General features: G+C 42.5%; 1 protein-coding gene across 1 annotated transcript in view; it reads left to right on the top strand.

Moving 5' to 3' along the window:
* LOC309545676 (uncharacterized protein) overlaps positions 1–26,469 on the top strand; it is a 155,620-nt gene that overhangs the window by 10,519 nt on the left and 118,632 nt on the right. Inside the window, exons 4-7 of the mRNA XM_082244953.1 lie at positions 4,169–4,272; positions 18,379–18,553; positions 23,847–23,960; positions 25,820–25,884. Of these exons, the coding sequence (XP_082101079.1) occupies positions 4,169–4,272; positions 18,379–18,553; positions 23,847–23,960; positions 25,820–25,884 (458 nt within the window). The remainder of the gene's footprint in view (positions 1–4,168; positions 4,273–18,378; positions 18,554–23,846; positions 23,961–25,819; positions 25,885–26,469) is intronic.

Raw genomic sequence — 26,469 nt, 5'->3', positions numbered from 1 at the left:
TTCTAGTTGCTCAACTGTCTTAGGTCTTCTTTGTCGCATCTATTTCTTTATGATGAGCCAAATGTTTTCTATGGGTGAAAATTCTGGTCTGCAGGCTGGCCATTTCAGTACCCGGATCCTTCTTCTACGCAGCCATGATGTTGTAATTTATGTAGTATGTGGTCTGTCATTTTCATGTTGGAAAATGCAAGTTCTTCCCTGAAAGAGATAATGTCTGGATGGGAGCATATGTTCTAGAACTTGGATATACCTTTTAGCATTGATGGGGCCTTTCCAGATGTGTAAACTGCCCATGCCACACGCACTCATGCAACCCCATACCATCAGAGATGCAGGCTTCTGAACTGAGTGCTGATAACAACTTGGGTTGTCCTTGTCCTCTTTAGTCTGGATGACATGGCGTCCCAGTTTTCCAAAAAGAACTTCAAATTTTGATTCGTCTGACCACAGAACAGTTATCCACTTTGCCACAGTCCATTTTGATGAGCCTTTAAATGAGCCTTGGCTTAGAGAAGACGCCTGTGCTTCTGGATTATGTTTAAATATGGCTTCTTTTTTGGCCTATAGAGTTTTAGCTGGCAACAGCGAATGGCACGGTGGATTGTGTTCACCGACCATGTTTTCTGAAAGTATTCCTGAGCCCATGTTGTGATTTCCATTACAGTAGCATTCCTGTATGTGATGCCGTGCCGTCTAAGGGCCCGAAGATCATGGGCATCCAGTATGGTTTTCCGGCCTTGACCCTTACACACAGATAGTGTTCCAGATTCTCTGAATCTTTGGATGATATTATGCACTGAAGATGATGATAACTTCAAACTCTTTGCATTTTTTCTCTAAGAAACTCCTTTCTGATATTGCTCCACTATTTTTCACCGCAGCATTGGGAGAATTGGTGATCCTCTGCCCATCTTGACTTCTGAGAGGCTCTTTTTATACCCAATCATGTTGCCAATTGACCTAATAAGTTGAAAATTGGTCCTCCAGCTGTTCCTTATATGTACATTTAACTTTTCTGGCCTCTTATTGCTGCCTGTCCCAACCTTTTTAGAATGTGTAGCTCTCATGAAATCCAAATCGAGTCAATATTTGGCATGACATTTCAAAATGTCTCACTTTCAATATTTGATATGTTATCTATATTATATTGTGAATAAAATATAGAGTTATGAGATTTGTAAATTAGTCCATTCCTTTTTTACTCACAATTTGTACAGTGTCCCAACTTTTATGGAATCGGGTTTGTACCTGGCAGCTACAGAGTCTTTTAGGAAGTCAGACTCACTGTATGTACTCACAGTTGGACCTCAAAGGGTTGGCTACCTCTGCTGCGAGCATTTCCAGATGGATCAGGCAGACAGTGATTCAGGCCTATTCAATTAGGGGCCAGGTTCCTCCTTTCCCTGTTAGGGTACACTCTACTTGGGCACTACCTGGGCCTTCCATCATCGGGCGTCAGTGATGCAGGTTTGCAAGGCGGCCATCTGGTCGTCTGTGCACACTTTTACAAAGTTTTATAAAGTGGATGTGTTGGCACCTGCGGATGCTTCTTTTGGCAGCAAGGTTTTGCAGGCTGCTGTTTAGAGGACCTGGTCCTCTTTGAGGGTGTATTGTTTTTTTTTTCAGGTGAGATCTAGTTGTTATGGTTGAGCTCCTGTTACCTGGTTGGCTATGGTTAGCCTTGGGAATTTTCTGCTATTTTCCACCCCTCGTGTTTAACACTGCTTTGGGATGTCGCAATGGTTAAGAATCAGGAGCTGTGTCTGTCAATGAACGAAGGAGAAAATGAGATTTTTTGACTTACCGTAAAATCTATTTCTCTGACGTTCATTGACACAGCACCCACCCCTCTGTGGAGTTCCTGTGTGCCTATAGCTGAGTGTGGGAGTATACCCCCTGGGACTGCCCATAGGCATAGTCAAGCTTTTTCCTGTCTAGAGCCCTACTCCTGTAGGGGGCTGTATAACCCAATGGTTAAGAAGAATCAGGATCTGTGTCCGTCAATGAACATCAGAGAAATACATTTTACAGTCAAAAATCCAGTTTTTAAAATAGTGAAGCATACACCCATCCACTTCCTAAGTTGCTTCCTACTAGGGCTACCAGCCAGCTGGCATGTATTAGGCATACACAAACTTGTCTTTCACAAAGTGATATGCACCACAGATGTCGCTTTCAAAATTTTCTTAAAACTCTTTTATTCTTTTACCACGCAGTATATAGCATTGAGCCACATATATGTCCTTTTTCAACCATGGGTACCTCAAATTTTGGTAGGCCTTAAAAAATCTGTTGGTTAAGTATAGGTGAGTGAGCATTGCATTAGACCAACTGTTTTGAGCAGCAAAAAGGTTACATGTCATACCGGGAACGATGGATATGCTTGTAGGGTGTCTCAAAGGGTCTGCCATCAAGCTCTTGTATTCCTCCTGTTTTGGCTAGTTTAAATACTTAGAATAATAAAATAGAGAGCAGGTAAAGAATTAGCACTAGAAGCTTGCCATTTTCTCTCTAAGTAAGAAATCTATTTTCTAAATTATTTTTTCTTTTTTGCATTTGCACATTCTGCATAATAAATATATTATATTATGTTCATATTTGAAGCCCCAGCAGTATTGTAGGAATCTGCTTTTCCTTTAGCCTAGTAAGAGAATGCATTGCAGCTTTAACTTGCCTGCGACCTGTCAGCAGTGCAAATCTACAACATATATGTTTCACAGTAGCTTTTGGCCTCACCTGTCTGAGAAGATCCATACAAAGTTATGTCCAGAATGTGATTCTTCTTAATTATGCGGTACATTTATTTGACGTTCTGTTCAATCAAAATGACTTGGCATCCTGAGGAGATATTTATGTACACTCTCTGATCATCACAAGCTGCTTTGCTTGTGTGTTTTAAAAAGAGCTTGAGCTGTAGATTGCACAAGCAATGGACACAGTGAGTCATTCTCGGCAGAATTTCCTCCAGTGACTTGCTGCTTTTATTTTGAGGAATTCATATCTGCAGTTTCCCGGTTTCCATGGAGATCAGAGGAGTATAAATTTAAAATTGTATTTTTGAATCTGCAACGCCTTGTACAATCAGCTGTTTGATGTGCTGCAGTATGTGAATTAATGAACTTTAAATGGAGCAATCACTCTGTAAAGAACAGCACAGTCTCCCATCTATGAACTCTAATCCCATATCTTTCTATTGCATTCTCTTCTGTCCATTTCTAGAATTCTTTAAAAACGTTTCATGTTGTCAAATTGCTGCCTTTGCGTTAAGCATGGTATTAAAGGGCCAGCTCCTCTAAAATGGATATTTCCGTTTTTTGGTAAATGGCAGAAAGCTCAATTGGCTATCAGTGATAGACCCTAATATTGAAATCTTTCAGCGTTACCTTCCTGCCATGATCAATACAAGCTGTTCTCCTTCACCTTTGTGGATTTTACCTCTATTTTGTATAATGGAGAATGCAGTAGTCTGTGGGTTGAGATGTTTGCTGCAGTAGGACACTGGAGATACTTGGTGATGCTAGTGTGGGTGGGGCAAGAGGAAGGAAAAAAGATGAAGCTGTAAAGCTTAAAATAATTCCTGATCTCTATTTTCCCTCTGTGCAAGAAAATTAAGTATATCTAACTCCAAAGCTCTTTCATTATGGATAGAAGTATGGAAAAAACTAAAACTCCTCTCATGCTTCTTTTTTTTTTTTTTTTTTTTTTTTTTAGTCCGCTTTGTCTGATGTCCCATTAGGATAATTTCCCCGAGAGAGGAAACCTCTCCTAAGCGAGGGAAACTTCTATTAGTTTTCATTGGAAAAGTATATACAAAGGAAGAATTTCTCTCTGTGCCTGTTCCAGGGACAAAAATTTAAATTGTGGATTTTCCAAAATTTTCAGACCTAGTGACAGTGGTCACCAAGACAAATAGACAGCAATAACAACTTGACAGGGGGTCCAATTTTTTTTCTTACGCTATCCAAAATTGGCTGAAGATGCACTTTAGTGCAAATTCTTTCACTATTACTGTTTGTCAATTACATGGACTACTACAGAATTACAGAATAAAATGTTCTTATATTTTCCTAATAACCTTTTCGTTTAATGTTGGTTTCATGTTTTTCTTCATGTTGGTTGACATGATTTACTTTCTCTTTCTAATTATGAATATTTTCTCTTCTTGTAGTTATCTGTCAAAGTGTGAAAAATTCACCAACAATCAAAATGGTTAATTTTACTGGATGCAATCTCACATGGCGAGGAGCTGAATTTATTGCAAGTATTATCAAGGTGAAATAAATATAAAAGTTTGTGCTAATACAATATAGATTCAACAAGCAGCAATCAGAAGACTAATATATAGTTTCTGTATACAACAACAAAACATGAACTTCTATACACCTCCCTAAAGACCAAACTGCAGACAAATGTAATTGTCACAAAAAAAGTGAAAATAGATTACTACCTAGATTGGTTATACCTCAAGAAAAAAAAAAAAAAGGACTTTTTAATTTTACCCATCATATTTGAAATGCCAAAGTCTTTCTAGGGAATCCCGTAGTACCAGCATGTGTACTGCAGACTGCTTAGTGTACTCATATACAGACTCCTACCAGGCAACCTTTTGTTATCCCACATACAAGCATCCATATAGGAAGACTAAGAGGACCTTAATTGTCTTAAGTAACATTTTAAAAGGCTTTATTCAAACATAAAAAAATATATATCTGAAAACCCCTATCACTGGCGAAGGTAGCATGTGACATCACCCTGTGCATTTCGTCCTATGTGACATCACCTTGTGCATTTTGCCCTATGGGATATCATCAAGGACTGGAGATGCTAAATTATTAGACAGATTATATAACACTCATCACCACAAAGTCCCTTCATGTACACATATACAGTACCTCCCAATAAAAGTGCACATTTTAAAAAACATGTTCACGAAATTACATCTTAAGATATAGAAACAACCAACCATAACTTAACCACTTAAGCCCCAGCCCTATTTCGGACACTTTTTGTTTACAAGTTAAAATCAGTATTTTTTCCTAGAAAACTATTTAGAACCCCCAAACATTATATATATATATATATATATATATATATATATATATATATATATATTTTTTTAGCAAAGACTCTGGAGAATAAAATGTCGGTCATTGCAAAAATTTTTGTCACGGGGTATTTGCGCAGCGGTCTTTAAAACGCCATTTTTTTTGGAAAAATTTAGAAAAATCACAATTCACTGCATTTAAAAAAATACTAAACAGTAAAGTTAGCCCATTTTTTTTGTATATTGTGAAAGATGTCACGCCGAGTAAATAGATACCCAACATGTTACGGTTTAAAATTGAGCACACCCGTGGGATGGCGACAAACTACGGTCAATAGAGATCTCAATAGGCGACGCTTTAATTTTTTTAACGATTACCAGTTTAGAGTTAGAATGTAGCTCTTTTTTTTAAATTATTGCTCATGCTCTGGCGATACCTCACATGTGTGGTTTGAACAGCGATTTCATTCGCGGCTCGACTTCCGTATACGTTTTTTTTTCGTGCGCGAGCTAACGGTGACGGGGGCGGCTAAAATTTATTTTTTTTTCCTATTTATTTATTTTTTTTTTTTTTTTACTTTATTACAGGTTTAAAAAAAAAAAAAATAATCTGATCACTTTTATTGCTGTCAAAAGCAATGTAAACATCCCTTGTGACACCAATATGCAGTGACAGGTACTCTTTATGGAGGGATCGAGGGTCTAAAAGACCCTAGACCCCTCCACTACACTTCCCTGTATGCAAAACGGCATTTTTGCATACAGCCGTTTTATAAATCTGCCGCCTTTTGCAGCAGAGTAACCCGGAAGTGACGCCATGGACGCCGCCTCCGGGTTACGTCATCGGAGACCCGATCAAAGCCGTTTCCAGCTTTGATCAGGACTCCATCCAGCCGGCAGACGTGCCGTCTGGGTGCTCGGGAGCCCCGCGGAAAGTCGCGGAGGGAGGGGGGGGAACGTGCCGCCGTCGACTGTAAACCACAGTACCGGGATGGTGCCTCTAGCTAGAGGCATCATCCCGGTATAACACCGCAATGTCTGCCAACGTAGATCTACGTCACTTTGCGGATCAGTACGTGATATGAAAGCATATGGCAAAATGTTTAAATATTGATATAAAATAATAATCCATGTAACGTATGTTCTATGCCTGCATAGATTATACAGTCACGTGAAAGTAAATACACCCCATGGAAATGATCATAATTGTACAGTACAGGACAGAGGTAAAGTATTCATAGACCCTTGGTTATAGGCTCATACCTTCAGTTCTCTGGACACTGGGAAGCTTTTGACGAAATGCCTGCTGGGTACCCTCCCTATAAACCTACTCCACTCCATGAGTCCTCCGTTTTGTGCTGGTGTCCCAAGGTGATGGACCTTTTCTCCTTCACTGAGAAATCACTCTTAGCTTAACCACTTTTTTATTTTTCTTATTTTATCTTCAAATTCTAGTTTAGTGCAGCATGTGTAGTCAGCCACAAGGTGCTATAGCAGGTCCAGGTCCATGGTCAATCTGTATTGAATTCAGACACTAAAGACCCCTTTGGAGGTATGCCCACCAAGAAGGGCGAAGCCTGGGCTTGATCTACAGTCCAGAGTTGTGGACAGATAAGCCATGGTCACCCTGTATACTTCTGACTGTGGTAGTGAAAGACCAGGACAATATTTGAATTGTATTCACTACAATTTAAACAATTTAAATTTGGTGCTAAAACTCAGTGTCTCAGGCAAATGATCAGGTGTGACACCTCACCACAATTCATACATTTTACTACCCTTATAGGGTACTTCGATGCTTCCTCCTGCCTTTTGCCATGAGGATTCGATACAGGATGGTCTACACCTGGATTGCTGTGTTCTCCTTCTGGACACGCTTAACTTATATCTGCACTAGCTATGGCAAACAGGAGCCATTGCAAAACCATAGGCAAACACTTACTCTGCCAAAGGTCCGCACAACTTGAATTCAGAGTGATGATGCGCCCCCTGCACCAGAGAAGGAGCTGACTCGAACACCGATCTCTGCATTCAATTCTAGCTCTGTTTCAGGCACACAAAAAGTGACCTACCTGATAAAAGCAGACTTTTCTCAATCTGTGTCTCAATTACTCAAATAATGGCTCTAACATATCCATCTTTTCCCAGGGCTCAAAAGCGCCACACTTCTTTTTTTACTCTCAATTCTCTTCCTGAGTCAGATCCCAATATGCCTGCCCTAGACGAAGCAGACACAGAAGAGAATGAAGAGGACATAGAGGCAGTATTGGAGGAAGCTGAAATTCCCCAGATTGTCACTATATTGAAGAGGGATATTCACACAACTTGCTTGCTACCATACGTAGCACTACTCCCTTGGGAGCTGCTGGTGATGGGTTCACCTGGGTTACCCATGACAACAGTACAAAAGTTTAGCGACTTTAAAGTGCTTGGCTCAGTCAAGAAACAGTCTAGGGGTTTGGGTTTTTTTTTTTGTTGTTTTATTGAGAACTTGGATAGGAGAAGGGAATGAGTGGGATACTCCAACTTGAATACACTATGCACAATTTGCTGGGAAGTTTAACTGCACTTGAATGCGTCAAGGCCGCTGCTTCACCTTGTCAATAGCGATGAAGTAGTGATAAATGAACCGCTTTAGATAAGCTGTACTGTACCGCAGAACACACTTCAGGGTCCTTCCTGGCACCCCCTTTTGTTCCTATTCTTCAGGGCTTTTTACTCTCTGTGTGAGCTAGCTCCTTGATCCCCTGACCCCCTGACTTCACTGGAGTGGCCCCCCTTCCTGGGCCAGACCCTTCCCCAGGTCCCTCAGTACTCATGTACACTGTTTTTCCTGAGAGACTCTGCCAGCAGCTCCACTGTCAGTACTCTGAATCCTCTGCAGCGTCTGGCCTGGGTGCCGTGGTGATTTGGGGTGTTGTGCTAGAAGGGGTAATTTGGAGGGGGGATTGCTACTAGGAGGGGGGATTTCAGTTAGGAAGGGGGATTTGGGTGTGGAGAAGTTGTGCTGGAAGTGGGGGATTTGGAGAGGGGGAGGGTGGGATTCATGCTCATATGGTAAATTTGTAGGGTTGAGGTATGGTGCTAGTAGGGGAGTTTGGGGAGGGAGGCAGAATTTGTAATTTTGTTTGGGGGGAAATTTGGCTTGCAAAGGGAATTTTATGGGGTGTGACGGTTAATGCTTAATTTTTTTACGGGGGGGGGGGTGTTGTTGACACATAGGGGTTTATTTACTAAAGGCAAACAGGCTGTACACTTTGCTCCAGAACTTAGTAAATGAGCAGAAGCTCTGCTGACTTCCATCCTCCAATCATCCTCCAATCATGTGCAAGCAAAAATGCTGTTTTTTTTTTTATTTGCCTTGCATGTGATTGGGTACTCTTTGCAAAGTGAAGGTTTACCCCATTTACTACGCTTTGGAGCCTATTTGCCTTAAGTAAATCAACTCCATGGGGGGGGGGGGGGTGGAGGCATTTGGCATCTGTGCCCCGGGAGCTTAGTGACCTTGTCCTGGCACTGGTTGATCGTCTGTGATATACAAACATCTCACCATAGCTACTGAAGATGTTCCTTCTTTCAAAGATTCTGCAGATAGAAAGTCCTGCAAGCAGCACTTGTTGCAATCTCACTATGTCAAACTGCAGCTAACAGGACTAGGGCAATAAACAACCAATATGAGCCTGTATTCCAGGATCCTGCTTTACAAGAGCAATTACAGCAGTTAGCTTCTGCTCTCTTTTTTTTTTTTGTGCATTCTCCAGAACATGTTGGCAGACAAATTTCAGGATTGGCTCTAATTTCCATTCACATGCACTAAATTTTGTGGCTAAAAGCTTGGAAACGTGAAGCCTCCTTTTAAGCAGCTCTTCACACATGCCTTTTCAAGTAAGGCATTTGTTTGGAGAGGCTCTTAAAGTGTTTATTAAAGATGTTACAGAAGGGAAGGTTTTACTCCCACAGCATCTAACTGCTGTACCCAAGCTTTAACTTTAAAACCCAGCCCATTGAATGCAAGACCTGGGCCACAAACCCCAGCAAATCTTCCCAAAAGCCTTCTTCGAAATGAAGCTGCGCTCTCTCACTTAAGGGTGGGGGATGTCTGGTACAGTTTGCCTTTATTGGTTACAGACATGCCAGACCTTTGGTTTCAACTGGTGGTTTCTAAAGGATACTTCATCGCTGCTTTCTTCTTCTTCTAAATCAATCAAAATCTGTCCAAGGACAGTCAGATTTGCAGAATGTCATGAGCCACCACTTGTCTCAGCAAGTAGTTGTGCCAGTACCTCCATGAGAGGGGTCTTATTCTAATATATTTGTGGTACCAAAGCCCCAATGGGGGTATTCTTTCTATTCTTTTCTTAAAATCTCTTAACAAATACCTCCTGAATTCCAAAATGTTGCATGGAATCCATAAGGCATTGACATCCAAGATGCCCATCTTCATGTTTTCCATTAATGCACCTCATTAGCACTCTCTGCATGAGAGTTCTAGACCTCCAGTAAAGCCTCATTCAAGGCTGTACCATTTGTCAAATTTAATTTAAGAGCTTTCCCACACATCTTGTTGACCTGCAATAGGCATGCTCCCTCTCTTGAATCCCAAAACACAAACTTCCAGTGCTCAGAAATCCACCAGAGACACAAAGTACAGTGTGGATGACCTCTGTCAGGAATAGTCCACCAATGCAACTCTCCTCAGATTTGGAAAATCAGTATAAACTAAAAAGAAGCACACAGGAAGGTGCAAACGCCTAGTGCAGTATTTGAGATTTATTGTGTTGCACAAAAACATAAATGGGCACTCACAAAGCTGGAATTAAAGAAGGCATTAAAAACATGCACAATCTAGTGTAGGAATCTCATGATGAATGAGCAATGCCGAGGTGCTGGTAGGCTTATGCGTTGCAGGGGCACATCCCCTTCCTCAGAGCTAAGCCAACCAGCAATCAACAGTACTTGAGTTTATATACATTCTCTATAGTCACAAATGCACTTGTGTGGCCCATGTGGGGGCAGATACTAGGTCACAGACCAGGTCAAAGATTAGCCTAAATACAGCCACTATAGTCTATGGCTGGCAAACCATAACATACCCATTGAGATTGGGCATATTTCTTTATAGTTACATTAATTATGTAAAGAAGATATTAAAACATTAAGGAATTAAAGTAGAACTAAAGGGCAATTTTTTTTTTTTTTTTTTTTTACATTTTGGATAGAGCAAGGGAGGGTTATAACCCGTCAGATTTTTTTTTTTCCGCCATCTGTGTCCCTTCACTTTCTGTACCATAGCCAAAATAGGAAGTGAGAGGAATATTAAGGGAATTCCTTGTTGAACCCCCAAGCCACCAGAACTAGTGTCCCCAATGGAAGATTTCCCCCCTATTACTTTTCTGGGGACAAGCAGCAGGTGATGCTGTTACATTTGGCGAGTAAGTGCAGACGAGACAGCGAGATGCTAAGAAAGCGTGTTGTTTGTGTGTGTGTGTGTATGGAGTTTGGGAGCTGTGGACCGAACCCCCCCCAACTAAGACCGCGAACGTACCTGGCATGGCCCAGCACAGAGGTAGGTGGAGATACAAGGATGCAAGCACCATAGCAGAGTAGTTGAGTGACATTTAGGCAGGGTAGAGGGGAAAGAGTCAAGGAGGCCGGTCCTAGGCTGGAACATCCAAATAAATATGCCCTGTTGCATGATGTTGGAGAAACCAATCAGGCACCAGCATTGCTGGAACAGAGCGATGCCCCTAGCTGCCAGGGGAAGAACTCCTCCAGTGAGGGCGGGAGTAAGACAGATTCTGGTGGTAGGGGACTCAGTTATTAGGACACAAAGGGCAATCTGTCACAAAGACCGTAAGCGCCGAACTGTATGTTGTTTACTGGGCACTCAGGTTCGGCATATCACGGATCTTGTGGAAAGATTATTGGGTGGGGCTGGATAGGACCCAGCTGTTATTGTACACGTAGGTACCAATGACAAATTAGAGGAAGATGGAGAGTCCTTAACGATTTCAGGGACTTAGGAGCTAAATTGAGGAGTAGGACCTCCAAGGTAGTATTCTCGGAAATACTACCGGTACCTCGAGCCATGCCAGAGAGGCAGCGGGAGATTAGGGAAGTTAACAAGTGGCTGAGAAGTTGGTGTAGAAATGAAGAATTAGGGCTCCTGGAGAACTAGGCCAACTTCTCAGTTACTGACTCTTTAGCAGGGATGGACTGCACCTAAATGGGAAGGCTGCAGCTCTGCTGATAGGGAAGGTGCCTGAAAAGTTAGAGGGGCTTTTCACCAAGTGATTGGGGGGGGGGTCCAGATGTAGAGCTAGCCAATGGGAAGCAAAGTTGAGCGGGCAATATTGAGGGCATTTGCGGTAGGGTGACCAGAATTCCAAAACCCAAGATAAGTAAGTTGACAAATCAAAAGTGCAGCCTCATAACAACATTGAACAAGGATATAGTATGCAAACGGACTAAATGACGAGGTTTGTAAACCAATGCTAGAAGTCTGGCTAACAAGATGGTAATGTATGAGGAGTATATTGATTTTGTGGGAATTTCAGAGACTTGGTTTGACAGCTCTCATGATTGGTTGGCAAACATTCAGTGGTATTTCCTTTATCACAGAGATAGAGGAGGGTAAAAAAAGGGGGAGAGGTATGCCTGTATATCAAAAATGATGTGCAAGTGAATATGAGGGACGATTTCACTATTAGAGCTAGGGAGGAGGTGGAATCCTTATGGATAGAGCTTCAAAGGGAGGAAACTAAGGGGAAAGGAATACTGGGTGTACGCAGTAGGCCCCCTAACCAGAGTGAGGAGGGGGAGGCAGACCTATCACAGCTTGGAATGGTGGCAAGTATGGGAAATGTCATTATAATGGGGGATGTTAATTATTCAGATATAGACTGGGCAGAAGCAACCGCACATTCGTGGGTCAGATAGTGAAAGCACCAACGAGAAACAATGCGTTACTAGACCTACTGATTCTGAATAATACAGAACTGATCAAGGATGTAGACATATGGGGCAACTTGAAAAACAGTGACCACAGGTCAATTAGTTTCATTATAAAGCACAGAAATAGGAAACACAAGGGTAATACAAGGACACTCAATTTCAAAAGAGCCAACTTCCCTAAACTGCGCTTTTTACTAGACGATATTAAATTGGATACAATTCTAGCCACAAGGAACATGGAGGAAAAAATGGGAGGGCTTTAAGAACATACTAAATAAAGGTATTGGCCAATGCATTCCAACAGTGAATAAGTTTAAAAGAGCTAAAATAAACCCTGGGTGGCTAAACTCCAACGTAAAAATGCATATAAAAACAAATGAAAATATCTTCAAAAAATACAAGCTGCAGGGTCATTGTCAGCATTCCAACATTACAAAGAATGCAATAAGAAATGTAAGAGCGCAATCAAGGCGGCTAAGATAAAACACGAAAGGCACATAGCGGAAGAGAGGGGAAAAAAAAAAAAAAACAAGAAATGATATAAATAGTAAGAAAGTGAAGCCAGAACATATTGGCCCCATAAACAATGATGAAGGGGATTTGGCAACAAAGGACAGAGAGAAGGCAAAGGTTCTGAATAACATTTATTCTCCCCCGTCTTCACAAAAGAAACAGGGGGATACAGTAACCTAGACTGTAATGTTAATGTTAATAACATGTCACAGGAAGCACCCTCATGGTTAACAGAAGACAGACTCAGAAATAGACTAGAAAGACCGAACATAAATGGGTCACCAGGACCAGATGGCTTACACCCGAGGGTCCTTCAGGAACTCGGCCAGGTAATAGCCAGACCATCATTCCTAATTTTCTATAGACAGTCTACTGACGGGAATGGTACCAGCTGTTTCGAGCCAAGTTGGCACCAATATTTAAAAAAGGGCCGGGATATATCCCTGGGAACTACAGGCTGGTTAGTCTAACATCAATAGTCTGCAAGCTATTGGACGAGAGGATAAGGCACTATATACAAGATTTTGGTAATGAAAACGGTATTCATACTAATCAGCATGGATTCATGAAGAATCGTTCTTGCCAGACCAATCTACTAACCTTCTATGAAGAAGTGAGCTTCCATCTAGATAAAGGAAGGCCTGTAGATGTGGTGTATCTGGATTTTGCAAAGGCATTGGATACAGTTCCCCACAAATTTTTACTGTACAAACTAAGGTACATAGGTATGGACCATAGGGTGAGTTCCTGGATTGAAAACTGGCTTCAGAGTTCAAAGGGTGGTGATAAATGGCAAGTACTCGGAATGGTCTAGTGTGCAAACTTGGGGTCCTCCAAGTATCTGTCCTGGGACCAATCCTGTTTAATTTATTCATAAACGATCTAGAGGATGGGATAGACAGCTAAATCTCGGTATTTGTGGAGATACTAAGCTAAGCAGGACAATAACCTCTATGCAGATTGTGGAAACCTTACAAGAAGACCTGAACAAAGTAAAGTGGTGGGCATCTACATGGCAAATTAGGTTTAATGTTGGAAAATGTAATATAATGCATTTGGGTGCCAAAAGTACGAGCGCAAGTTACTCACTAGGAGGAGAACCTCTGGGGGAATCTAAGATGGAAAAGGACCTGGGGGTCCTAGTAGATGATAAGCTCAGCAATGGCATGCAATGCCAAGCTGCTGTAAACAAAACCAACAGAATACTGACATGTATTAAAAAGGAAAAAGGATTTACTCCAGAGAATAAATAAATCTCCCAATCTACAAGACTTTGGTCCAGCTGCATCTTGAGTATGCCCTCCAGTTCTGGGCACTGGTCATTAGCAGGATGTGCTGGAACTGAAGAGAGTCTAGAGAAGGGCAACAAAGCTAATAAAGGAACTGGAGGACTTCAGCTATGAGGAAAGACTACAAGCATTGAACCTTTTTCTCTCGCTTGAGAGGGGATATAATATCAATGTACAAATACCCTACTGGCGACCCTAGCATGGGGAACAAACTTTTCAGCGAAGGTGAATTTAAAAAGACACCCGGACATTCACTAAAATTAGAAGAGAAGCGGTTTAACCTTAAACCACTAAAGGGTTCTTTACCGTCAGAGCGGTAAAGATGTTGAATTCTCTTCTACAAGCAGTGGTATCAGCAGGGAGCATTGATAGTTTCAAAAAACTATTAGATGGGCACCTTAATGACCACAACATAAGGGGGTATATGATGTACTATTGACAGCACACACACACTTATTATAGGTTGAACTGGATGGACTGGTGTTTTTTTTTTTTTTTTCAACCTAACTATGAAACCCAAAATTTAGGGTTGAATCTCCCTATTAGGGGCACAGACCTCAATAAAAACAGACAGGTATTCCAATCCTTCTGTCCTCTGTTCAACACAAAAAAAAGTTTTGCCTTTAGTTATACTTTAATATAATAATAATAATAGTAGAACCATAAATTCTTGTAGGTATTCTTTATTGACTATGGATGAGACTAAAGATTGAGAAATCCTATATACAGTGCTCAAAAAAATTAAGGAACGCTTTTTAATCAGAGTATAGCATCAAATCAATTAAACTCCTGGGATATTGATCTGGTCAGTTAAGTAGCAGAGGTTTTTTTAATAAGTTTCAGCTGCCTTGGTGTTCATTAAATTAACAGGAGCACTAGATGGGCAACAATGAGACAACCTCCAAAACAGGAATGGTTTTACAGGTGGAGACCACTGACATTTTTTTCCCTACTCATCTTTTCTAACTGTTTTTCACTAGTTTGCATTTGGCTAGGGCCAGTGTCACTACTGGTGATCAGGCGATACCGGGACCCTATAGAGGTTGCACAGGCAGGCCAACTCTTTCAAGATGGCACATAAATAAGTGCAATTCCAAGGTTTTCCGGTGTCTCACAGCACAGTCTCAAGAGAATAGAGGAGATTCCATGAGACAGGCAGTTACCCTAGGAGAGTTGGACAGGGCCGTAGAAGGTCCTTAACCATCAGCAGGACCGATATCTGCTCCTTTTGTGCAAGGAGGAACAGGATGGGCACTGCCAGAGCCCTACCAAATAACCTTCAGCAGGCCACTGGTGTGAATGTCTCTGACCAAACAATCCGAAACAGACTTCATGAAAGTGGCCTGAGGGACCGATGTCCTCTAGTGGGCCCTGTGCTCACTGCCTGGCACCGTGGAGCTCAATTGGCATTTGTCATTGAACACCATAATAGGCTGGTCCACCACTGGTGCCCTGTGCTTTTCACAGATGAGAGCAGGTTCACCCTGAGCACATGTGCCAGACATAAAAAGGGTCTGGAGAAGCCGTGGAGAACGTTATGCTGCCTGGAACATCCTTCAGCATGACCTGTTTGGTGGTGGATCAGTGATGGTCTGGGGAGGCTTATCCATGGAGGGATGCACAGACCTCTACGGGCTAGACAATGGCACCCTGACTGCCTTTAGGTATCAGGATGAAATCCTTGGACCCATTGCCAGACCCTACACTGGAGCAGTGGGTCCTGGGTTCCTCCTGTGCATAACAATGCCTGGCCTCATGTGGCGAAAGTATGCAGCCAGTTCCTGGAGGATGAAGGAATTGATACCATTAAAAGGCCCCCCACTTGCCTGACCTAAATCCAATAGAACACCTCTGGGACATTATGTTTCTGTCCATCCAACACTGCCAGGTTGCACCTCAGTCTGTTCAGGAGCTCAGTGATGCCCTGGTCCAGACCTGGGAGGAAATACCCCAGGACACCATTCGTTGTCCCATTAGGAGCATGCCCCAATGTTGTCAGGCATGCTTACAAGCACGTGGGGGGCCATACAAACTACTGAATACCATTTTCAGCAAAATGGATTAGCCTGCTGCATGATTTGTGGTGTGTCTATGAATTCAGCCCTCTGTAAGTTGATGATTTTCATTTCTGTTAAAAGATGTTTCATCCTTTTGTTACTAACATATTACCCACTCCATATCTGTATAGATATCCAGCATTATATTTTTCCCCATTGAGCCTTGAAAGAAACAAACCAGATAATCTCAGACGAAAACTCCCAGTCCAGCAATCTCTGCCATCACCATCTCAGGAGTGGAAAGTGGGCTACTTCAGCCACCACCTCCATTAAGGGGAATAGGCTCTTCATGTGGACAACTTTCCTCTGATATGTAAGAAATGGAGAACTCTGGATGAAAACGTCCTAGCCTCCATAAACCAGCTACCTCTGTTTGTAGCAAGCATCCTCTAGCGCTAGCCTCCGATGCATGATAATTCCCTTGGTCTCAGTTCAGGCTCATCTAGACCTTCCCTCCAGTGGGAATTCTGCCTCGATCAGTTAAAAAAATAGAGTAAAAGAGAAAACCGGTGATTCTAATTGCACTGAACTAGCCCAGAAGAGCTTAGTACACAGACATACTCAGACTTCTAGCAGATGACCCCAGGCCTCTTCCAATAGGCAAGATTTGCTATCTCATGGCCCTCTATTCCATCCTGCTTCAGTCTCTGGCTTAAGGTGCATGGCTGTTGAAGCCTAGGTCTTAAAGGATAAAGACGTCTCGGAGTCTGTTATTCCTACCTTACTAAAAGCAAGAAGATATGCTATTGTACCTGGAAATATTTCTTTGCCTGGTCTGAATACAGACCATTCAGTCCCAGAGAGTTTTCTGTGCCTCAAGTTCTGGTCTTCCTACAATCAGGTCTTGACCAGAACTTGGCCTTAAGCACTCTGAAAGCACAGGTCTTAACTTTGTCCATTCTCTGTCAAAGACCACTGGCTTTGCTTTCCCTTGTTAAAAACTTTTCTTCATGGTGTTTCTCGCATTAAGCCCTCATTGCAGCCCTGTGTACTACCTTGGGATCTAAACTTGGTTCTCTCTGCACTGCAGAAACCACCCTTTAACCTCCTTAGCGGTATTCCCGAGTGTGGCTCGGGGTTAACTTTCAGTATCAAAAGCGGTAACCCCGAGCCACACTTGGGATTACCCCGCAGTGTTACTCACCTTCCCTGCGCTCCCTCGTCGTCCTCCCTGGCGTCCTCACACTCTCTCCCTGCTCTGTGCACGGCCGATTGCCGGCACTTGCCTTCCGGTTCCCTCCCTGCGAGCATTGCTACACGGGGGTGGAACCAACGGCAAATTCAAAAGTGTAAATACACAAATGACATGATACAAAGCTGTGATCCTATCGGATCACACTGTATCATGCCATTTCACCACAGGATTGCAACTGGTGACTTTTCCAGTGCCCTGCCTGTGCTTTTCCAGTGCAGGCATCTTGAATGGTCATACAAGTTACAATCTGACAATACAATTTTTGTGCAATCAACTTTAGTTCTACAAAAAGTGTGTAGAATGAGAACCTGTCTAAACTATCCAATCAGTTTTTATCCAATCAGCCAACCCTTTTCCCCACATACTTGCTAGGTCCACTGAAGATTGTACAATCTGATTGTCGTGTGTGTCAACCTGAAGCAGAGACAGTTTAAACTAAACCAGAGAGGCTCACAATAGAGGTACTATCCTTCTTTGGAAGACTTTTTCCTTTAAATGTTTATACTGACTGGTTCATTTTAAACTGGAAGTAAAGACTAATTTAGGTCTGCTTAAAAACAATGCCCCCTCCTCCCTTTTCTGCATATGGTTTTTAAAAAAGTTACGTGTAAATACTTTTTTTTGTTGTTGCTTTTTAAACCAGATTTTCTGCACTTTTGTGATCTAGAAGCTGCAGCTTCCCTGTGATAACAAGTGGCTGCTGCAGGGGATGGGAGGGAGCACCAGCAATGGGGAGCAATGGAAGCCAGCGAGTGATGCCATGGCTCTGTGAATTTAGCCCTGTGGCTTCCTAACACTGGGGAGCTGCAGCTTCTCAATCATTTATCTGCACCTAAGTTGATTAAAAAATGTTATTTACTCTGATCTTTTACAAATAGTATGCAGCATAGGTGTGAGGAAGAGGAGGCATTGTTTTTAAGTAGACCTAAATTAGTCTTTACTTCCAGTTTACATATGAATTTTTGCCAGACCTAAAAATGGATGCTTAGCTGTTTTTGACAGCCTCAACTTCACTATGTTGTTGGGAATGGGAAGAAACCAGAGTACAGTAAAATAACTAAAAGTCCCTCCTATTTGCACGCAATACCTATTTTCCTATGGACATGGCCACTGAAAAGGATTATATAGCAGGGAAATAGTGAAAAGCAGTGTATACTTGTAAGTTTCTTCGCTGCTATATGACTGCTCTATTGTAAATCATCTTTCTAAAAATGAAATTGTGGCACGACTTCTGGGCATGTGGCCCAGGTTATTATTTTTGTCCTCTAATTATAAAGTGCAATGTATGATGTAGAGCTGTATTATATATTTCTGGTATTCTGTCAGCATCAGGCAACAAGGAGGCACAGTGAGGCCTGGGCAGAGAGCCTGAGATATAGAAGACCTGACCTTGACTGTATGAGTGGACTGAGGCGAATATCTCTCAACTGTAATACCCTTGTTGGTGATCAGGGAGCAAAGGCATTGGCAGAAGTACTTGGAGAGGAGCTTTGGTTAAAAGGTAAGGGCAAATGTAAATACATAAATATGAAGTCACAGCTAAAAGGGATAGTAACCAGTGGTTTGCAAAAATATATATTTAAATATGTATATAATGCCTTCTCAGCCTCTTCCAAATCTCCAAATTCCTCTTTTTTCCCTGCTTTGATCTGTTTTTCTGACTTCCTGTTATAGAGTGGCTTCTTTCATTCTCCATGGTCCGACTGTATGTAGGAAGGTAGCCACCCTCTCTTGCATGCTCCTGAGATGGAGAGGACTAGGCACTATGGACTATGGGATTTATGGTATGTCTAGAGCAGTGCACATGACCTTAAAGCGGAGTTCCACCCTGGAATTTTTTTTATTTTTTTTTAAATACCCCCGGGACAGTCAGGGCTAGTGCATTCCACAATGGCTAGCCTCTGATCTGTCCCGGGTTGCACTTACCTGTTAGGACAAATACTTACCTTGAAAAAGTCTTGTCCAGCGCTGCCATCTCAGATGTGGGCAGCTTGAAGCCAGCGCGATCCTCTTCGGAGTCCTCTTCCGCCTTCTTCGGTCCCACGATGCCCTGCGCCGGCCCCGCCGTCACTTCCAGGCGCGCGCGTCATCCCTCCACAGCTTCTGGGCATGCCCAGAAGCTGTTTAGAAGGGGATGACGCGCGTGCCCCGGAACTGACGTCGGGGCCGGTGCAGGCGCAATGATTCCTGGGAGCTATGACGTTCAGCTCCCAGGAATCGTTGCAGAGCCAGGAAGTGACGACGGGCCGCGGCCGAGGAAGGAGGAAGAAGGAATTAAGGTAAGTATATTTTGTTCGCTACGAGGTAAGTAAAAAAAAAAAAAATGCGATTAGCCATCTGTTTTTCAGGTGACCCGGAGCGAGAAGATGGAGGTAAGTATAAAATTAGGGTGGAACTCCACTTTAACGTGCACCGTTCATTCGAAACAAGCGGAAGTGAGGGGGGAAATGGAGAGGTTTGAGAAGTAATAGAGGATGGGAGGAAGAAAAATAATTACAGGGCTATTCAGTAGTGAGTGTATATGAATATCGTTTAGTGTCACTTTAGGCATTTTATCTTCCTGACAAGTTCACATTTGTTGTGTATTAAAGCTTTATTGGTCTAGTAGAAAGACTTACAACCCAGCGGTCCAGTTAAGGCAGGCCATAGATTATGCAATTTTCTTTCTTTCCAACACCGGGTGGAAGGAAAGAAAATTGCTTGATTTGTTCATCAACACAATTGGTGTTGATGGGGGAATTTCTCCTACTGCGCTATTGTATTCTGCCAGTGGGGAGCCTTCCCTGCCGGCAGAACACGATTAGTGTTGCTGACTATAGCTGGCGGCACTAATCGTTCAGGAAAAACAGAACAGGCTGGTTGTCGATCGAGTGGCCAAATTTTATTTCTTGTATGGCTAGCTTTACTGATTGGTTATTTCTTTGGGACTGACATTGACAACCAGTAGTGTCTATTAACTTTTCATGAATGTATCTTTTTATATATGTAAGTGTACAAAAGGGGCTTAGAAGATAACTGCTGTTTGCCTAAAAACCATTATAATTACACTTTTTGCAATTTTGTGTAATGACTGTTTTAGAATTACTTTACGAAATTATTATCAACTAAGGTATCACATTAGCAACACCGCAAACGTTTCATTCTTAAGATGTAAATACAGGTATAAGTATAATGGGGAAGAAACAATAGTAATAGGAGTGGGCTGACTTGAAAAGATGTTGTCTTGAAAAGTTGATATAATTATAGCATTCTGAATATTTTGGCATGGTATTTACTGTATACCTAAAGTAGCGATTTAGAATAGAATAGTTGATTGAGTTCAGTGATTACAAACCTCAGTCTTTTGATAAAGGTGGCCTCCTGAATGCAGCTGTTTTTCTGTAAAGAGTTGAAGTCAAGAAGAGTAGAGGGAAGATGAAAATATATGGATGTGAACAAGTAATAAAAAAATAAGGCGATTATTTTGGGAATCTAATGTCTAGTTCACACCAGATGCAGTCCAGTGCATTTCTTATTTGCATCAAAAATGCATGGCTAGTGTTTAACATTGATTCCAATGACCTGTAGTTCACACCAGTGCAGCATGTTCCAGTGCAGTCAACAAAGATCATATTGCCTTTTTTCTGAATGGAATGCATCTGGATCACAGCAAAATGCATCAGAACACATACAGTATCTCACAAAAGTGAGTAAACCCCTCACATTTTTGTAAATATTTGATTAAATCTTTCATGTGACAACACTGAAGAAATTACACTTTGCTACAATGTAAAGTAGTAAGTGTACAGCTTGTATAACAGTGTAAATTTGCTGTCCCCCACAAAATAACTCAACACACAGCCATTAATGTCTAAACCACTGGCAACAAAAGTGGGTACACCCCTAAGTGACCATGTCCCAATTGGGCCAAATTAGCCATTTTCCTTCCCCGGTGTCATTTGATTCGTTAAGTGTTACAAGGTCTCAGGTGTGAATGGGGAGCATGTGTCTTAAATTTGGTGTCATCAGTCTCATTTTTTCATACTGGTCACTGGAAGTTCAACATGTCACCTCATGGCAAAGAACTCTCTGAGGATCTGAAAAAAAGAATTTTTGCTCTACATAAAGATGGTCTAGGCTGTAAGAAAATTGCCAAGACCCTGAAACTGAGCTGCAGCATAGTGGCCAAGACCATACAGTGGTTTAACAGGGCAGGTTCCACTCGGAACAGGCCTCGCCATGGTCGACCAAAGGAGTTGAGTGCCAGTGCTCAGCATCATATCCAAAGGTTGTCTTTGGGAAATAGACGTATGAGTGCTGCCAGCATTGCTGCACAGGTTGAAGGGGTGGGGGCCAGCCTGTCAGTGCTCAGACCATACGCCGCACACTGCATCAAATTGGTCTGCATGGCTGTCATCCCAGAAGGAAGCCTCTTCTAAAGATGATGCACAAGAAAGCCCACAAACATTTTGCTGAAGACAAGTAGACTAAGGACATGGATTACTGGAATTATGTCCTGTGGTCTGACCAGACCAAGAAAAACCTATTTGGTTTAGATGGTGTCAAGCATGTGTAGCGGCAACCAGGTGAGGAGTACAAAGACAATTGTGTCTTGCCTACAGTCAAGCATGGTGGTGGGAGTGTCATGTTCTGGGGCTGCATGAGTGCTGCCGACACTGGGGAGCTACAGTTCATTGAGGGAACCACGAATGCCAAAATGTACTTTGACATACTGAAGCAGAGCATGATCCCCCTTCATTTGGAGACTGAGCCCCAGGGCAGTATTCCAACATAACGACACCAAACACACATCCAAGACGACCACTGCCTTGCTAAAGAAGCTGAGGGTAAAAGTTAAAGGACTGGCCAAGCATGTCTCCAGACCTAAACCCTATTAAGAATCTGTGGGGCATGCTCAAACTGAAGGTGGAGGAGCGCAAGGTCTCTAACATCCACCAGCTCAGTGATGTCCTCATGGAGGAGTGGAAGAGGACTTCAGTGGCAACCTGTGAAGCTCTGGTGAACTCCATGCCCAAGAGGGTTAAGGCAGTGCTGGAAAGTAATGGTGGCCACACAAAATATTGACACTTTGGGCCCAATTTGGACATTTTGACTTAGGGGTGTACTCACTTTTGTTGCCAGCGGTTTAGACATTAATGACTGTGTGTTGAGTTATTTTGAGGGGACAGCAAATTTTACACTGTTTGGCTCCTTTCACACGGTCCGCTCCGTCGGCGGACTCCGTGCTGCTCAGCGGGGGATTGATATACTGATCCCCGCTGAGCAGGCAGGTGACAGCGCCCTCTCTGCTCTGTGTGCGGAGAGGGAGGTGTCAGAGCCCCGCTGCTCTCTATGGGGGAATCGGATGAGAGCGGACCGCATGTCCGCTCTCATCCGATCCCATCCAATCTGATCCCCTGGACGGATGGAAAATAGGGTTTCCATCCGTCCGGATTTCACAGACCGGATCGGATGCAGATGGCAGCAGGTGTCAGCGGACATGTCTCCGATGACATCCGCTGCCCCATAGGGATGCATGGAGGATCCGATCCGCCTAAAAAACTGACAGGCGGATCTGATCGGATCGTTTGTGTGAAAGGACCCTTATACAAGCTGTACACTCAGTAGTTTACATTGTAGCAAAGTGTCATTTCTTCAGTGTTGTCACATTTAAAAGATATAATACATTTTTACAAAAATGTGAGGGGTTGTACTCCACTTTTGTGAGATACTGTATGTCCCCAATAGAATTGAAGGAAAAAATGAGGGGAAAAAACTCACAGGAACGTATCAAAAGTGCAATGGAACGCATCAAAAATGCTAATGCAAAAGTGCATCCAGAACACAGAACTTGTGCTGTGAGCTGGCCCTTAAAGGGAAGACCCATGTGCTAAAGCCAGTATTATTCCAAACAGTCAGATATACTTCAAAGACAAGAAACTAGTTGATTTCCCACCAGATGATGTTCTGTTTAAGACTTTAAAATATGCCATTGGCTGGAAATGAAGAAGTGCAGCCAGGATGGATGCTTACAATATTAAGGGCTTGTTCACACAAGTGGCTGGGGGCAGTAATTATTGGCAGTGGAGTCAGGTTTGAGCACCCCCTTAACCTGACACAGTGGCCAGAGGGGGTTGTACAAATGCACATGCTTACTGCCGCTGAATGCGACCTAATAAAGTGAATGGGGCCTTGCTGCAACTGTCCTAGAAGTGGGTGCAATGCACATATTTGCAACACTGTGGTGCAGACCATTGAGGTTTAAAACAGTCTGTGAAGAGGTGACATAGTGCCCTCTGGAAAGTAATTTACTGTAAATCATTTTTCAGAGGGGTGGCAAGGGCTGCTGCTAGTGTAAGGCTGCATTCAAAATTGCGAATGCCTGCTTGCATTCAGGGCCTGTCACTCGCATTTAATCACTGCTGGAGCAATTACATGCTAGTGGATGCAATTAACTGTGAACGTCGGCAACCTCCTATTGCTTTCAATGGGGCTGCCCATCCGCAGCTAATTACAGGTCGCACAGCTGATCGTACACGGGGTGCATTTGCAAGTGTAAATGCACCCTAAATGAGCCCCCATAGTAGATTTGTTCTTCTGATCTCTGTTGATAAGGATGAGGTTTGATTGTTTTGTGTGGTTTTATTCCTTTACCTATAGTCCATAGTCATTCTTAGGTTTTTTTGTTTTGGTAATTTTTTCCTGGGATGGCCTTTAATTTTTTTCTAATATTCATCCGTGTGACTAAGATAAGAAACAAAGTGATATTTATTTGTTTAAATTATCTCTTTGATACCCCTTTTCTCTCCTCCTAGCACTAGATATGCGACAATGTGGAATAACCAATGAAGGGGCAAAGGCTTTCCTCCATGCTTTGCAAACCAATACTACTCTGATGGTTTTGGATGTAAGAAAAAACCCACTGATTGGTATGACAGCTTACTCTCTTTTATAAACCAGTACAAATAGTTGCAATGGGAAGAAATTCAAAGCAAAATATAGAGGTTATCATTTGTAAATCAAGAAAGTCATAACCAAACTAAATTTGGAACCAGCTTTAAAATTTGAAATGTTTTCTGTTTTTAAATGTGTTTATTTAGTTTGTTCTTACCATACTTGTGTATGCTTTAGAGCTGGTTCACCCTGGTGTGAAAATCGCATGACAGGGGAAATCCCATTATTTTCAATGGTTCACATTAATGTAACTGCAGTGCGATTTTTGGTAAATGTGGCCCCATAAAATATGCAAACTACATCCAAAGTCACATCAGGGTCGCACTATATAATCACACTGAAAATCGCATCAACAGCACATCGTAGTAATGTGAATCTTGAGCTTTTGTTTAACTATTAAGGAAGACTCCACTAATTTCATGTCAATTTTTTTCAGTGTTTAAGCTAATGCTTTAATTATGATTTTGCTATGTACACAATCTTTGTTTTGCAAATACTTTTGAACTTTGAATACACAACAGAAATTTGCCATAGCGCTAATGAGTTTTCTAAAGCGAGAGCACAGCCGGTGTCTCCTTTCAGGCATTCTTTCTCTAATTGAATCTCTGTACAGAACTGTTCTGTACAGAGAGGACAGGGTTGAGTTGCTGCTCTGACTCATTTCTTTGTGTGTTTGTAGTGACTCAGCCTGGGTTAGGTTAAAAGAGGGTTAATGGAAGAGGGCAAGTTCAGCTGAACTGTCTACACCCCCGAAGTCGCCAAAAGTAGTTCAGGAACTACTTTTGGAAATCGACGTTGTGCCGTTGCACCAATTAGGACTGTGCCGTTGCTGGCAATAGGCTGTGATTTGGCATGCAATTTGACATGTCAAATCGCCCCGATGTGAACAGGGACTAGTAGTGATGGGCTCAAGCTTATTCAGATTATACCTGCCAGGAAGCCGTCACTGCACACCACCAATCATAGGCAGTGAGGCATTTCCCGCCCCACAGCTGCACATACACACGCTGCCTACGATTCGCGGTGTGCAGTGACGGCTTCCTGGTGGGTACGATACGAACACATCTGAGCCCATCATCACTCCTCAGCACAGATAACAAAACAGCCATTCCCCTAGCCTCTCTGACCAGCTGCCTAAAAAGCAAGCCTGAGAAGGAAGTACTTGGCCTCTTCATTACCCTCTCTTAACCTAACCAAGGCTGACTCTCTACAGTGTGTAAATTTCAGCTTTAGCTGCTGAGCTCTGTAAAAGGCGTTTTACCAGAGGCAGTAAAGAGAAACTGTAAGTATATGAATATTGAACCCTAATGCTCCACATGCTGGCAAAGTATAGGAATGCAAAATATTGAAATGCAGTATATTACAAAAAAAGTGCAGCTTAAAACTAACTATGCCTAAAATAACTCCCACCCACCTTCTAACTCCTCTACTAACTAACCAGTAAAAGGAAGCTGCATATACTTACACTATCTATTCTCCGAGTGTTCCAGTCCAGTTATGTGATCTCCCCAGCGGCCAGCTTCAGGGGAGAGTGAGAGCTCTCACAATAGATAGAATGCCTGTGTGATGATGTCACCCACAGGCTTAGAAAGGGGCATCTGTTTTCTACTGTCCCTCCTCTTCCCTGAAGCTTGGAGCCCATGACTTGACTGGACCAGAGCACACGAAGAATAGGTAAGTATAAGCATCTTTCTTCTACAGGCTACTTAGTATAGATGATGGGTGGGTAGGAGCAGTTTTGAGCTTAGTTAGTTCTAGCACAGGCTTTTACTTTAGAAAAGAAAAAAAAAAAAAAATGTGTGCATACTCATTTCGTTTTCTGCTTTTACTTTAGATCATGAACTGTTGAAGACTGTCATTGAAAGAGTGCTACTGAATTCACATGACACAAATTCGGAGGTATGTATCTTTTTTTTTATATAATCTTTATTTAGGAAAGCAAAATAATACGGTACTAACAACAGATTTTATCCGAATAGTTTTGTGGTTACATAAAAGGGAGTCTGGACAGCAGACTAGCTATTGTTGAAAAAAAGGAGGCAGGAAGGGGCAGTGGCAACATCTGTAGGTAAAAAAGCAACCGTGGAAGAACATTCATCTTAACGCTCACCCGCCCTAGCCAGGTAAATGCAGTTTTTGACCAGCTGGACAGGTCCCTCTTGATCCCGTTCAGCAGATTACTGTTGTACAGCGTTCAAAGTGGCCATTAAGCTGGATACCCAAGTACTTATTAGAGGATTTGGCCCAAGTGAAGGGGAACGCTGCTTATAGGCTATTGGTTAGTGACTGGGGAGTACTATTGGTAGGATCTCGGATTTAGAGTAGTTATTTTAAAATTAGAAATTGTCCCAAATTGTTGTAATTCCTTCATTAGGTTCGGCAGCGAGGTAGGGGTTCCGTCAGGTGGAATAACACATTGTCGACATAAGCCGATAGCTTATGTTCTGTGTTTCCTACTCGTTACCCCTTGATATTCGGGTTCGC

Source organism: Pelophylax lessonae (assembly GCF_965119305.1).
Source record: "Pelophylax lessonae genome assembly, chromosome: 1".
Taxonomy (NCBI): Eukaryota; Metazoa; Chordata; class Amphibia; order Anura; family Ranidae; genus Pelophylax; species Pelophylax lessonae.
This window is presented reverse-complemented; position numbering and strand designations above follow the sequence as displayed.